The sequence below is a fragment of the Saccopteryx leptura genome, chromosome 4, assembly GCF_036850995.1.
Source record: "Saccopteryx leptura isolate mSacLep1 chromosome 4, mSacLep1_pri_phased_curated, whole genome shotgun sequence".
In the NCBI taxonomy this organism is placed as follows: Eukaryota; Metazoa; Chordata; class Mammalia; order Chiroptera; family Emballonuridae; genus Saccopteryx; species Saccopteryx leptura.
This window is the reverse complement of record NC_089506.1, coordinates 136,092,887-136,106,961: the sequence shown is the minus strand read 5'-3', so window position 1 is coordinate 136,106,961 and position 14,075 is coordinate 136,092,887. Positions and strand designations below refer to the sequence as shown.

The window sequence follows — 14,075 nt, the reverse complement described above, 5'->3', positions numbered from 1 at the left end:
ATAGATGTTGAGAATAGGTAAGTCTTTAATAGACTTTACTTCATCACTTTTCAAATAGGGGAAAAACAGCAGGCATTTGAGTAGGAATAAAAGAGTTGTTGGAACCTTTACTCATGTACTGAAAATGAATTTACTATATTCCCATATAATCAAGGCTATTTTAAACCAGTTGCCTACTTACTTTTTTCACATGTTCTCTTATTAAGGATAAATGCTATTTAACATGTCCTTTACCAATAATATTCTGTCTTTGTAAAATTTTTCACGTGTAGAATTTGACTTTTATGAAGTCAATATGAAAACATAAGAGAAAGACTTCATCTGCATAAAGAGAAACATGTTCTGTGTGAGTAAATAGTAGGAGTCTTATGACTAAAATTGTAAGGATGATAACTATAGAAAGGCTATAACTTTAAAAATTAAATGTGCTACATGTGTTTAATATATATTAGCAGTTACTCATGAAAGCATAAAGTAGCTTTTTTTGCAATTCCTAATATCCTTTTTATCAAGTGAGATCTCCTTATTTGTTTGTTTCTTAGTGGTAATTACACTATTAGTATATTTAAATTACTGTGTGAAGTCTAATGAAATAATTAGAAATGTATTATCTATTTATGAATTTTAATTATGAGTGTATCCTGGGAGATATATATCATTATAGAACAAATTCAATGACTGACAAAAAAGAAATATATTCTCCTAACCAAAACAGGAGGAGTTTACGTAATGAATGCTCTGCAGTCATACTCAATTCAAGTTGTAGTTATATAAAGCTTTTGGCACAATGTTTACTACTTTCACCACAACATATCTAACTATTTTATAGCCGTTTTGTTACAGATATACCCTTTTGGGATATAAGCCAATACAAAAAAAAAAATGTAGTGCCATATATTTGACTGGACATTCCATTGAGCTGTACAAAATCTACTTTAGAAATATTGAATCAATCAACAAATATCTGCTGAGGAGTACTGTGTGCCAGGCACAATTAATTCTAGAAGTGGAGCTGCACCAGTAAACAAACTAATGACAATCTCTCTTATGGATCTGCATTCTGTCATAGCACCGCCCAGCAGAACCTTCTGGGGTGATGGCATGTTCTCTGTTGGCACTGTCACAGCGGTAGCTTTAGCACTGTTAGCACCTTTGAGCCTTGAAATGTGGTTAGAGTGACTGAGGAACAAAATCAACTTTATCAATTTTCATTCATTTAAATAGCCACATCTGGCAAAGGGCTACAGTATTAGTGCACTTTAGAGTATTTGAGTAGATGAGCTATATGGAAAAGAAAATAAGTAAAGATATACCAAATGGTGAGTTGCACTTTGGAAAGAAATATCATCCTACACTGAGTGTAACATTTCTGTATTTTAATATCTTTTCTAATAATATTGCCTTTTTACAGAAATAAAATGACTGATGTTGTTGAAAGGACTTGAAATGTGTGAAGCATCTTAGGTCCAAATGCCAGCAATGCCCAGCTATATATGACTGTGAGCAAGTCACTTAAACTTTCTGGGCCTTGGTATTTTTACCAATAAAATAAGAGTGAACTCAGGAATTTCTAAACTCCCTTTTAGTTCTACATATTCTTGATTATATTATTCTACTTTATTTCCTACAATTGAGGAGACCCATTAATAATTTGGGTAGATCAAAATTGTTAACCGAATTGTAATATAAAAGCAATGAAAAATTAATAATTCTTTTTGTCATTGGTGAGCATTTAGGCCAGGGGTCTGCAAGCTTTTTACACAGGGGGCCAGTTTACTGTCCCTCAGACCATTGGAGGGCCACCACATACAGTGCTCCTCTCACTGACCACCAATGAAAGAGGTGCCCCTTCTGGAAGTGAGGCAGGGGGCCGGATAAATGGCCTCAGGGGGTCGCACGCGGCCCGCGGGCCATAGTTTGGGGATGCCTGATTTAGGCTCTTGAGTAGACTGTATAATGATATTCAAGGAAATATACACCAGAATCTAAGTTCCTAGAGGGGGCTTAGCATTGGTTCGTATCCTTTGTAAACAAAGTAATTCTTTTATGAAGGAAGAAATTCCTTCCTTTAATAATTTCTGTTTTAATAAAATTTTGCATTATTTCATCCATTTTAAAGCTTGTCTTTTAGAACTTTTAGAGACGGTTGATCTGATTTGAAGCCCTGGCTTTGCTACTTACCAATAGTATTACTATAGACAAATTTACAAATTACTCATATATTAAACCTCAGTTTCTTATAATCAAAAAGAATTATCAATAGCCTTAAAACGTTGCTGTAAGCACTGAGTGAAATAGTAAATATAAAGAGCTTAGCACGATTCCTGGCACAAAGATACTGTCCACAAGTATGTACTATTGTTAATATTATGCTTGTTAATAGTAAACACCCTCATCATGAGTGTTATTTTCTCTGTCAGAGGAAGATATTTTTTAGAACAAAGAATCTATGCCAAAATTTTTATTAAACAAATATGGAGTACATTTAATGTTAAAGATATGAAAATAATATTAATAAGAGGATGTATAAATTTGTATTTTTCTAGTATTAGTTTTAAAAATGCAGCAATTATGCCCTTGCTTGATGCCCTGGTTGGTCATCCTAGGACTGATAAAAGCGTTATAAATGTTAAGAGATTTGACTTATTCTAAATGACAAACTCAGGGGACTAAATATAGTTACACTTATATAAAGACACTCATGTAGAAAACAAAATATTCTATGTTCATGGATCAGGAGAATCAACATAGTTAAAATGGCCATATTACACAGAGCAATATACAGATTTAATGCAATCCCTAATAAAATCCCAGTGTCGGCTTGGCCACTTAACTCAGTCAGTTAAGAGCTTGATTTCGAAACAACAAGGTTACAGGTTCAATCCCCAATCAGAGCACACACGGGAAGCAACCAATGAATGTATGACTGAGTACAACGGCAAATGAATGCTTCCCTTCCTTCTTCCACCCCACCCCCACCCCCGCCCGTCTCTAAAACAAAACAAAACAAAACAAAACTCTAGCAGGGTAACTTGGTTGGTTGGAGTGTCATCCTGGAGTGTGAAGGTTGCAGTTCAATTCCCTGGTCAGGGCATGTACAGGAGCAGCTTGATGTTCCTGTCTCTCTCTCCCTGCCTCTTTCTTAAAGAAATAAATAATTTTAAAAATTCCAATGTCATATTTTAAAGAAATAGAAAAAAAAGTCACCAGATTATTTGTATAGTCTTAAAAGAGCCCAAATAACCAAAGCAGTCCTGAGGAAAAAAGAATGGAGCCAGCGGTATCACACTACCTGACTTCAAATTAACTGTAGAGCCACAATAATCAAAACCGCATGGTATTGGGGAAAAAACAGACACATAGACCAATGGAACAGAATAGAGAGCCCAGAAATAAAACCACACATATGTGGACAAATCATCTTTGACAAAGGAGCCAAAAACACACAATAGAGAAAAGAAAGCCTCTTCAATAAAAGGTGCTGGGAAAACTGGAAAGCCACATGCAAAAGAATGAAACTTGATTACACCTTGTCCCCATGCACAAAAATTAATTCAAAATGGGTCAAAGACCTAAATATAGCATAAGATCTGAAACAATAAATTACATAGAAGAAAAACAGCAACTAAACTCATGGACCTTGGCTATAGAGAGCATTTTATTAATTTGACCCCAAAGGCAAAAATAAGCAAATGGAACTATATCAAACTAAAACATTACTGCACAGCAAAAGAAACTGACATCAAAACAAAAAGAAACTGACATCAAAACAAATGGGAGATGATATTTACAAACAACAGCTCTAATAAGGAATTAGTATCCAAAATATATAAAGAACCCACAAAGCTCAGCAACAATCAAGCAAACAATCCAATTAAAAATGGGGAGAGGGGCCCTGGCCAGTTGGCTCAGTGGTAGAGCGTCGGCCTGGCGTGCGGGGGACCCGGGTTCGATTCCCAGCCAGGGCACATAGGAGAAGCGCCCATTTGCTTCTCCACCCTTCCCCCTCTCCTTCCTCTCTGTGTCTCTCTTCCCCTCCCACAGCCAAGGCTCCATTGGAGCAAAGATGGCCCGGGCGCTGGGGATGGCTCCTTGGCCTCTGCCCCAGGCGCTAGAGTGGCTCTGGTCGCGGGAGAGCGACGCCCCAGAGGGGCAGAGCATCGCCCCCTGGTGGGCAGAGCATCGCCCCTGGTGGGCGTGCCGGGTGGATCCTGGTCGGGCGCATACGGGAGTCTGTCTGACTGTCTCTCCCCGTTTCCAGCTTCAGAAAAATACAAAAAAAAACAAAAATGGGGAGAGGATCTAAACAGACACTTCTCCCAAGAAAACATACAAATGGCCAACAGATAGATGAAAAGATGCTCATTTTCTCTAGCTGTTAGAGAAAAATGCAAATCAAAACTGCAATGAGATACCACCTCACACCTATTAGATTAGCTATTATCAACAAGACAGGTAATAACAAGTGTTGGAGAGAGAGGCTGTGGAGAAAAAGGAGCCCTCATTCACTGCTGTTGGGACTGTAAACTAGTACAGTCATTATGGAAGACAGTATGGTGGTACCTCAAAAATTAAGAAGAATATTACCACCTGACCTGTGGTGGTACAGTAAATAAAGCATTGACCTGGAATGCTGAGGTCACCAGTTTGAAACCCTGGGCTTGCCCAGTCAAGGCATATATGAAAAGCAACTACTACTATGAGTTGATGCTTCTTGCTCCCCCACCCCTTTTTTACTCCCTCTCCCCTCTTTAAAATAAATAAATAAAATGTTTTAAAACTACCATATGACTCAGCAATCCCTCTACTGGATATCTACCCCCCAAAACTCTAAAACATTGGTACTCAAAGACACATGCATTCCAGTGTTTATCGCAGCATTGTTCATGGTGGCCAAGACATGGAAACAACCAAAGTGTCCCTCAATAGAGGACTGGATAAAGAAGGTGAAGTACATACATACAATGGAATACTACTCAGCCATAAGAAATGATGATATATTGCCACATACGACAACATGAATGGACCCTGAGAACATCATACTAAGTGAAATAAGTAAATCAGAAAAGCAAAGTTATATAGTTTTAACTATATAACTATATAAACACATAGTTTATATCCCAACTATGTGTAAAATCTATATGATTTTACACATAGTTGGGATATAAAACTGAGACTCATGGACACAGATAAAAATGAAGTGGTTACCAGGGGGAAAGAAGCAGGGAGAAGGGAGTAAAGAGGGGCAAATATATATCCAACATAGGTAGGATATAAAACAGACTTACCGATAAAAGTGCAGTGGTTACGTAGGGGGGGGGGGTAAGCAGGAGCAAATATATGGAAAATGATTTGACTTTGGGTGATGGGCACACAACACAATCAACAGTTCAAATGGTATAGAGATATTCACCTGAAACCTATATACTCTTACTGGTCAATGTCACCCCATTAAATTTAATTTCTAAATAAAAAAAAAAAAAGATACACAACATGACGATCAAGATTTCTATAGGGTTATGCTCTATTTTTAAATGGTGGTTAGAAACACAGAAGGACTTGTCAGTTTTCTGATGCAGTATTTTAAGATAAATAACAAAGTAAAAATTTGAAGTAAATGGATTTTCAGTGAAAATACATGATATCTAGAGTGAGATTTAGAAGTTCAGAATCTAAGTCCAGGGTGTGTAAAACTCTATAACTATTTGGAAACTTTATAAAGCAAGAACTTCAAACTCACAATTGAAGATAATGTTGATTAGTCATATATTTTCATTCCTTCTAATTCACTTTTTTTGGTCTAAATATCTTTTTTAATTAACTTTATTTGGGTGACATTGTTTAATAAAATTTTATAGGCTTCAAGTTTACAATTCTATGATATATCTGCATATTTCATTTTGTGCCCTCCTCCCAAATATGAATCTTCTTCCATCACCATGTATTTGACTCCTTTTACTCTACTTCTCCCCCAGTGCTCTTCTTCTGGGAATCACCATACTATTGTCCGTGTCTATGAGTTTTTGTTTGTTTTCCTTATTTGATAATTTGTTGCTTCCAGTTTTATATCCTACATATAAGTAAAATCATATGGTTCTTGGCTTTTTCTATCTAATTTCATTTATTTGTAATTTTTGACAGAGTTTGGGTTCCACTCTTAATTTCATACCTGTTCACTTTTAGTTTCCTTTTCTACCTCTTTTTGGTATTCTATAAAATTAGATTTTATCTTTTTCTTTCTTACTCTTTGAAGTCTAGTCCATTCTTCTGACTTTATTGCTGATGATTTCTAAAATTGTCCAGTCTAATATTCCTTATATTTCTTCAATAATATTGATTATTCTGAGCCAAGAGGGACAGATGGGCTCCACACTCTCTCAGAGCTTATAGTCTATTGGAAATACTGAGAAGAAAACAAGCTGTGATCATATTTAAGTTCTATAAGAATGAAGTACAATAGTCAACAGAAGCATCTAAAAAGACTTTACCTTCCCTGCATGCTAGAACATTCAGGGAGGCAGGGAGGAATCACACAGCAGCAGCAGAAGAACAAATGATCATTGTGGTTGGGAGATTGGTTATATTGAACAAATAAATATATTAATTAAGCAAATAAGTTAAAATATTGAAGATGATTAAAGCTGGTTTCTCACTGTTGGATAAAATAGAAACAAAGGAAGAAGGCTAAAAATAATTCTGAGGTTTTGGATTGGATTTGAGGTATTGAATCAGTATTAGAGAGTATGACTTTTGGTATGTGTATGTACTGTACAGAAAGAGGGAGGGAGAATATTAGTAATTGATATACATATACATATCTCTATGTATAGATATATATAAATATATGTATATGTACATATATACATACATAGATTCTCAAGCCTAGAGTCTAGTGAGAGGGCCTAAAAGCAATGCACCCAATGCACACTCTTAAAAATCCAGATCTTTATGCCTACTCACTGTTATTCATGAGAGAGAATCAGAGCCCTATAGAGAAAAGACTGGTCCCAGAGGTAGGCCAGAGAAAGTATGGGATTAATCTAAAACATTTTTTGCCAGTAAGGAAATGCTCAAAATATGATGAGCATTTATGAATTATTAAAGTAAATGATGATAGTAATAGATTACAACCCATTGAATGTAATGGGAATCCATGTCGAAAATAGCTAGCCAGATAGATAGACAAGAAAAGAAAGAAAGCCCTTCCTTATAGTTGGAATACCAACATATAAGCCTAGAAAGAATCTACCTGGCAAATGTCATAGTTAGGAGTTGTTAAAGATGCCAAGGCAGGGGGGCTGGTAAACGATTGATAAGGAGTGTAATATTGACATTCTTGGAATAGCTCTAATACTAAAAGTAATCAATTACAAAGGGGAAACATAATGATTTTATTTTGCAGAAACCTGGCAGAGACCAACACAATAAAATGATAAAATTCAACATGACCAATAGTGTGATGACTCAACATCTTCTACTCTGTAATGTAACCATTTCTGTGGTATTCCTGATAAACATACATATATATTACCTTGATCTAGGTCATGAAGAGACATCAGATTGTCCTGTAGAATTTAACGTTCATTCACTTTAAAACGGCTGAGGTCATGATAGGAAAAGGCTAAGAAATTATTACTGCTTGGGAGAGCATGAAGAAACATGGCAATTAAGTGCAACATATGTTCATTGACGTCCTGGTTCCAGAAAGAAAAAAGAAATGTTGAGACATGTTGAAAAATTTGAATGAGATCTGTGGCTGGGAAGCTAGTGTTATATCACTGTTCATTTCCTGTGTTGAAAAGTTGGGTTTTTGTTATGCATGAGAATATCCTTAGTTAGGGAACTACATTCTGCAGTACTTAGGGGTGATGGAAGCAAAATGTCTACAACTTGGTCTGAAAAAGACAGGATAAAAGTATATAGAGAGAAGGAGAAAGGGTAATGGGGCAAATGTGGTAAAATGATATAACAGTCAGGGTATATGGGGATTCTTTGTACTGTTTATGTAATTTTTCTGTAAATTTGAACTTTTAAAAAAAATTATACACATTTTAATGCAAATATAAGGAAAATGTATCCCTGACTGGTTTGTAGGAAAGAATTTTGTTAGGACGTAATCCCTAAACTGGGATCTAAAATGTTTCAGTAATAGGCATTTAAGGGTCTGTGAGCTCCTTGAGAGATAGTTTAGTTTAGTTTTAGTTCTTATTTTGTTTTGTTTTTAATGGTTGGCATTAGATGTTATTGTTGATTGGATGCATGAATTGGAAAAAGACGTAATGAAATTTGGTATGGCTGGAAATTGGGATGTCACTGTGGCAATGGCAGGAAATGAGGCTGGGAAGTAAGCAGGAAATAGCTCATATAGCAGGAACTGAAATATGTACTGAATGTACTTGTGAGCAAAAAATATATTTAAAAATTCAAGTAAGTACAAATGTGGCTTGAGAAATGGCCACTCTACTGTATCCCAAATGATTGTTAAATAAACAGTTTTGACCTTTTAAGATTAAATTTCTTTTGAAATATTTGAAATTTTTAACTAATAAGAAGAGATTTATCCTGCTTTAGGTTAATGACTTTATAAATTCATGCCAATTCAGGATTTGTATATATGTCTTTACTTTTATACTTCATAAGATCAATAGATTAAATCCTTTATACCTTCATTCAGCGCTAAGAGCCATTCAGACAGCTATAGAAACTTTTAGTTCAGTGTGTATCCAGTGCCACACCCCACATAAATAAACACTGCTTGTTAGCATCCATTTCTTTAGTTCTACTTTTCCTTTTCAGTACAACCAAATAGTTGGAATTTAATTGGAGTTTCATTTTTCTTAATAGTTTTTTAGGTAAAATGACTATAAAAAAGATATTCATTGGCCCCTTGGCATTTTAGTCCTGCTGCTTCTGCAATGCCAAATAGTAAAATAATCTGTAGAAACAGCTTATATTTAATAAACAAAATTACTTATCTCAGTACCCTTAATAAATTAATTTGAAGCAAAGATATTACACTTCTTATTAAGAAGATGTAGGACAGTTTTTTACCTGGATATTTGTTCCCTCAAATACTGATTTTGGGAAATGATGGCCTGAACTTCTGAACCCACAAAGACTGGTTGAGGAGGTGGTGCTAGACTACGATACCCCAACTACAGTACTTCCTTCTTGGACAGGGCCAGTGCCTCACAGCCTTCAGTATTCAACTCCAGTTTCACTTCCTGCAGCTGGGTGGGGCTGTGTGCTGGCATCTAACAGTGTCCTACTCCACAGCCTCCAGCTATGGCATATAGTTAATAAGACCTGTTACATGATCCTGGACTGAGCCTTGTTAGGGTACTGGAGGTAGAGTGGAGGTAACAGGAATGGGAAGAGTCTTGCTCTAAGGGGTCGGGAACCTATGGCTTGCAAGCCAGATGTGGCTCTTTTGATGGCTGCATCTGGCTCACAGACAAATCTTTAATTAAAAAAAATAACGTTAAAATACTGATTTTGTTTGCCACAAAATTGGGCAAAATAGAATAAGTTTTGAACTAAGAACTTATACTAGGTATGTAGACCTATAAAATTTATAAATGAATGTGAGATTCTTGTGAAATACTCAGGTACATTCTGTAATTATAGAAATTTTAAAGAGTTGTTAAAGCACCTATTTTATAAATATTTACATGTTGCTTTTAATTTGTTTTACTAAATCTAATAGGCACTTGCAGGTGTCCCAGGGAGTCAGCCCTTACTTCCCAGTGGAATGGACCCAACTCGACAACAAGGTGACTATTTTAAAGCAAAAGTGAGATATAGGTACAGAATCTCAAATTAAATCTTTCTTCTTTTAAAGAAATCTTTATTTGAATAAACCTTCCATAATTATACCAATTGCATTTTTGCAGATAGCATGTCCAAGTGATTGATATTTTTTAGCTAACTCTTAATTATGCATAATGATAAGGGTAGTGATAACATAAGAAACAGAATAGGCCCTGGCCGGTTGGCTCAGTTGTAGAGCGTCGGCCTGGCATGCGGGAGTCCCGGGTTTGATTCCCGGCCAGGGCACACAGGAGAAGCGCCCATCTGCTTCTCCACTCCACCCCCTCTCCTTCCTCTCTGTCTCTCTCTTCCCCTCCCGCAGCCAGGGCTCCATTGAAGCAAAGTTTGTCCGGGTGCTGAGGATGGCTCTGTGGCCTCTGCCTCAGGCGCTAGAATGGCTCTGATCGCGGCAGAGTGACGTCCCAAGATGGGCAGAGCATCGCCCCTTGGTGGGCATGCCGGGTGGATCCCGGTCAGGCGTGTGCAGGAGTCTGTCTGACTGCCTCCCCATTTCTAACTTAAGAAAAAAAAAAAAGAAATAGAATAAACACCATGCAAAGAGGAGACTACTCGCTTCTAGTTTGCCACTAATGCTCATCACATAACTAATACCTTCATACTTTTATTTTAGGACATCCAAATATGGGTGGGCCAATGCAGAGAATGACTCCTCCACGAGGAATGGTGCCCTTAGGACCACAGGTAAATAATCAGTGCAGAAAGTAGATGCTGAGTTTTTGCCTTTATTTTATATAAACAAACTATATTATTTCCTGGCTTTTGTTCTATGCATTAAAGGCTTGATATGATTCTTAGGCCTTTGAGAACATACTATCTGTGACATGTCCAAATTGATGTACCAACAAACTATACTTACAAGTGCTGTCGCATATATGTTCGGTACATTTGAGAAAATACATTATAGTAATTATTATAAGATAACTATTACCCTTTTGATAATTATATTGAGGAAATATAAAAATCATAAAAAATTTGAGAAAAGATAACATGTAAGTTAAATAAAACCCAGTTGATTAAAAATAATAAATAGAATAAAATATATTTCTGTAATTTTTTAGAGAATGTCATTTACAGTTTATTTTACACTACCATATTTTCTTTATAAAATATGGAAATAATAGAGAATCATTTAGATACAACCATTAAAAATTGGTCTTGCTGAACAAGCGTAATGCTGTCAGTATCCATCAGATGTCAGCTTATTTCTCTATCAAAATTCCACAGAAGTGAACTCTATTCTAGCTGTTGGTGGCATTTTTTAAGTATCCTCTTCCAGGATGTCATTTATTTTGACTAAAACACCTTTTTCTGTCTCCTTTGGGAAAACTGCATGGGGTAGAAATTAATTTTATAATCTTGTATTTCAAAGAAACTAATAATCAAAAATCTAGAATTTAAAATTTCTACCTCATAAGTCAGAGGTTAGCATGTCATAACGCTGGTTAAAAGAATAAATTAATTTATTTTATTTTTTCTTTCCAAGAACAGCATTATAAGTGATAGTTTTAGGAGCTTGTTTCATGTATCTACTTTCAAAAAAATAAATTAATATTTTGTCCAAAGGAGTTAGAGATCTAGAGTCTAACACCCAGGTAATGTGACTTAGACTTAGAAGTTTCTAACCAACACAGTTATATATATGCATATACATATATAAATTATATTGTAAACTGAAGGACATATAACCTAATTCTTCAGAAATATCATATTAGATGGAGGAAAAACACTATATAAATATACAGGAGATCCTCAAAGTCAGAAAAAAATAATTTTTTTCATTTAGGCTCAATTCTTTCACATGTGTTTTCTTAAGATCTTATAAAACTATGATTTGGATATGTATTTTCTCTGTTTCTACTCATATTAAGGATGATAATTTATGTGAGCAACCATCATTAAACTATTAGTAGCAATTAGAAGTTATAGAATCTATAGGATATTTCATTGTTTGAATGCACAGAAGTCTTTAATAAACTATTTAATGAATTAAACCAACCCATTTGGCTACACAGAACTTGAAGGCTCTTTTTCCAAAAGATTTTTATAATATGTTTATTTTAAAGATACATTAAAACTCAGTGCCTATAACTTAATTAGTCTTCATTCAGTTCACTTATTTTTCAGATAGCTGCTCTTTAAGCTTTTGTCATTCCTAGACCAATATTTCTAATACTGGGTACTTTAAAAACTTGACTCTGATTTAAAAGTCAGTATTGCAGTGTTTCAAAGATATACCAGTGCTCACCTAGGTTATATAAACACTTATATTTCATCTGAAAATACAGAAATAAAAAGCATACTGGTCTATATTTTGTTCTATAAATAGCTATATGTTTATTTTATGTTAGAGGTAAAAAAAACACATGGTAAGATAACATATTTCTGGTGATTAATCTCTTATTGATGTTTTAATAACTAAGTTTATTATGTAAGTGTGAATATTTTAGCATATTTAAACCCAAAGAAAAGTTTATCTCTTCTATTTGGATTGGTGTCCTTGCTAGCTGTTGCTATATAATTTAAGGGAAATAAAGTGTTTTTGTATGAATTTACCTCAGAAACCATAAATATGTACACTCACTTTGTAAAATCACCTTATATAAAGTATAAGAGGCTCAAGAAAGTATTTATATATATACTTAAATGAAGGCAGGAATCATATGAATGATACAATAGGTAAAAAAAAAAGTGATGTAAAATCATTGGAATGGGGAATTTTTTGTGAGATATTTACTCATAACACCTGGTATATGAAACACAAGCACTATAAATTGTGAAATTTGTAGTAAAAGTTAGCTGTTTCTGGAAAGAAAATGCAAAAACAACATTCTTAAGAGACATTTAATCATACAGATGCCACCTAACAGCAGAATGCACCTGCTTTATTGTAGCTGAATTATGAAAGCAATCTCTGGAATATGGTCTCTAGCTTTATGCACAAACAAAATATACTTCTTGTTTTTGTCATAGATATTATTTCCATTATTTTTAGCTTAAGATCAATGTGGTGAAGAAGGAAGAACAGTAGTTATCTATTGGAACAATTTAAATATTAGGACAAAGAAATATGTATTATCTAGTGATTCTTAGATTAGGCCGATTTAGGCCAAGTACAGCCCTAGAACACAGTATACATGTGATTAATACTTACTGCATTGATGAAGAAATAAGTTTGCTCTAAATCGTGGTATATTTTCCCCACCTATTAATCTATTTTAATTATAAGTTCAGTGATAATACATGATTTTTAAAATTGATGCCACTATCTTTTCATTAGAAAAGCAAAATTATCTATTTAATAATAATAATAAATCCTCCCGAATACCAAATTGAAGTCATTTTTCTACTTTTGTGCTAAGATATACTTAGCTTGCCTGTATTCTTATGCTCATCAGGTGCCATATGATTAACAGAAAAATTCACCAAGACCACCCAACTACGTATTTCTAGTACCTCTGGAAATATAAAGAATAAATGAGTTATATACAAGTGAAAACATACCATGATTTCCAAGTCAGATACTTGAGAAGGAGAAATGGTGAGGTAGAAATATGTCTTGAGCTGCCATGTGAAGAGAGAGAAAACTGATATCTGTATCTTCAGATATAAGATGAGAGCTAGAATTCAGTTCAGGATAAGGAAGACATTTCTAGAAATTAAACTGCCCACTCATGGAAAAACTCTTTATAAACTTTCCAAGCGGCATCTGAAAGGCCATTCTGTCGGGAACATTGCACTGGGCGGGAGATTAAGCCAGATGGAGTTGTACAGCTGCCATCAGCTTTAACAGTCAGTGATTCTAAATGAGCTCTTTCTATTCTGCCTTTGTTGGTACCACTTGGAAAGCCAGTTGTTATTCTTTCTTACATTCCTCTTTTCTTTTTGCTTTAGATTATTCAAAAAATGTAAATATTTCATAAATCTATCAGATTATATATTGGATAATTTTTTACTCATTTTCTGGGACACTTGAGCATAGCATATGCAAAGAGGTGTAAAACATACCCTCGCTTCAGGAATGCCTTGTTTAGCAAGAGGTGTAGAAATGTAAAGAAAAACTATTATGCAACAGAAAACATCTAGACAAGAAATATGCATACTCTGTTGGGGAGTCATTACAGAAACAAGCAAAGTAATTCTGTTAGGATTGAGAGCTCGAGGGAAGCTGATGGGAAGGGAACTCATTTAAAGTTGGTCCCTTCTTAATGGTGACAAGGAAGAGTTAGCAGCTGTAAATTTTGAGC

The 14,075-nt window shown here is 35.0% G+C and overlaps 1 protein-coding gene across 12 annotated transcripts in view; it reads left to right on the top strand.

The window, feature by feature from the left end:
* Nucleotides 1–14,075, top strand: part of SSBP2 (single stranded DNA binding protein 2) — a 406,179-nt gene that overhangs the window by 344,692 nt on the left and 47,412 nt on the right. For all 12 annotated transcript variants that reach the window (XR_010751123.1, XM_066381777.1, XM_066381775.1 and 9 more), the window contains 2 exons: nt 9,707–9,773; nt 10,442–10,512. Coding sequence is in view for 11 of the 12 variants with exons in the window: in XM_066381777.1 (XP_066237874.1) it covers nt 9,707–9,773; nt 10,442–10,512 (138 nt within the window). In the remaining variant the exon portion in view is untranslated. The remainder of the gene's footprint in view (nt 1–9,706; nt 9,774–10,441; nt 10,513–14,075) is intronic.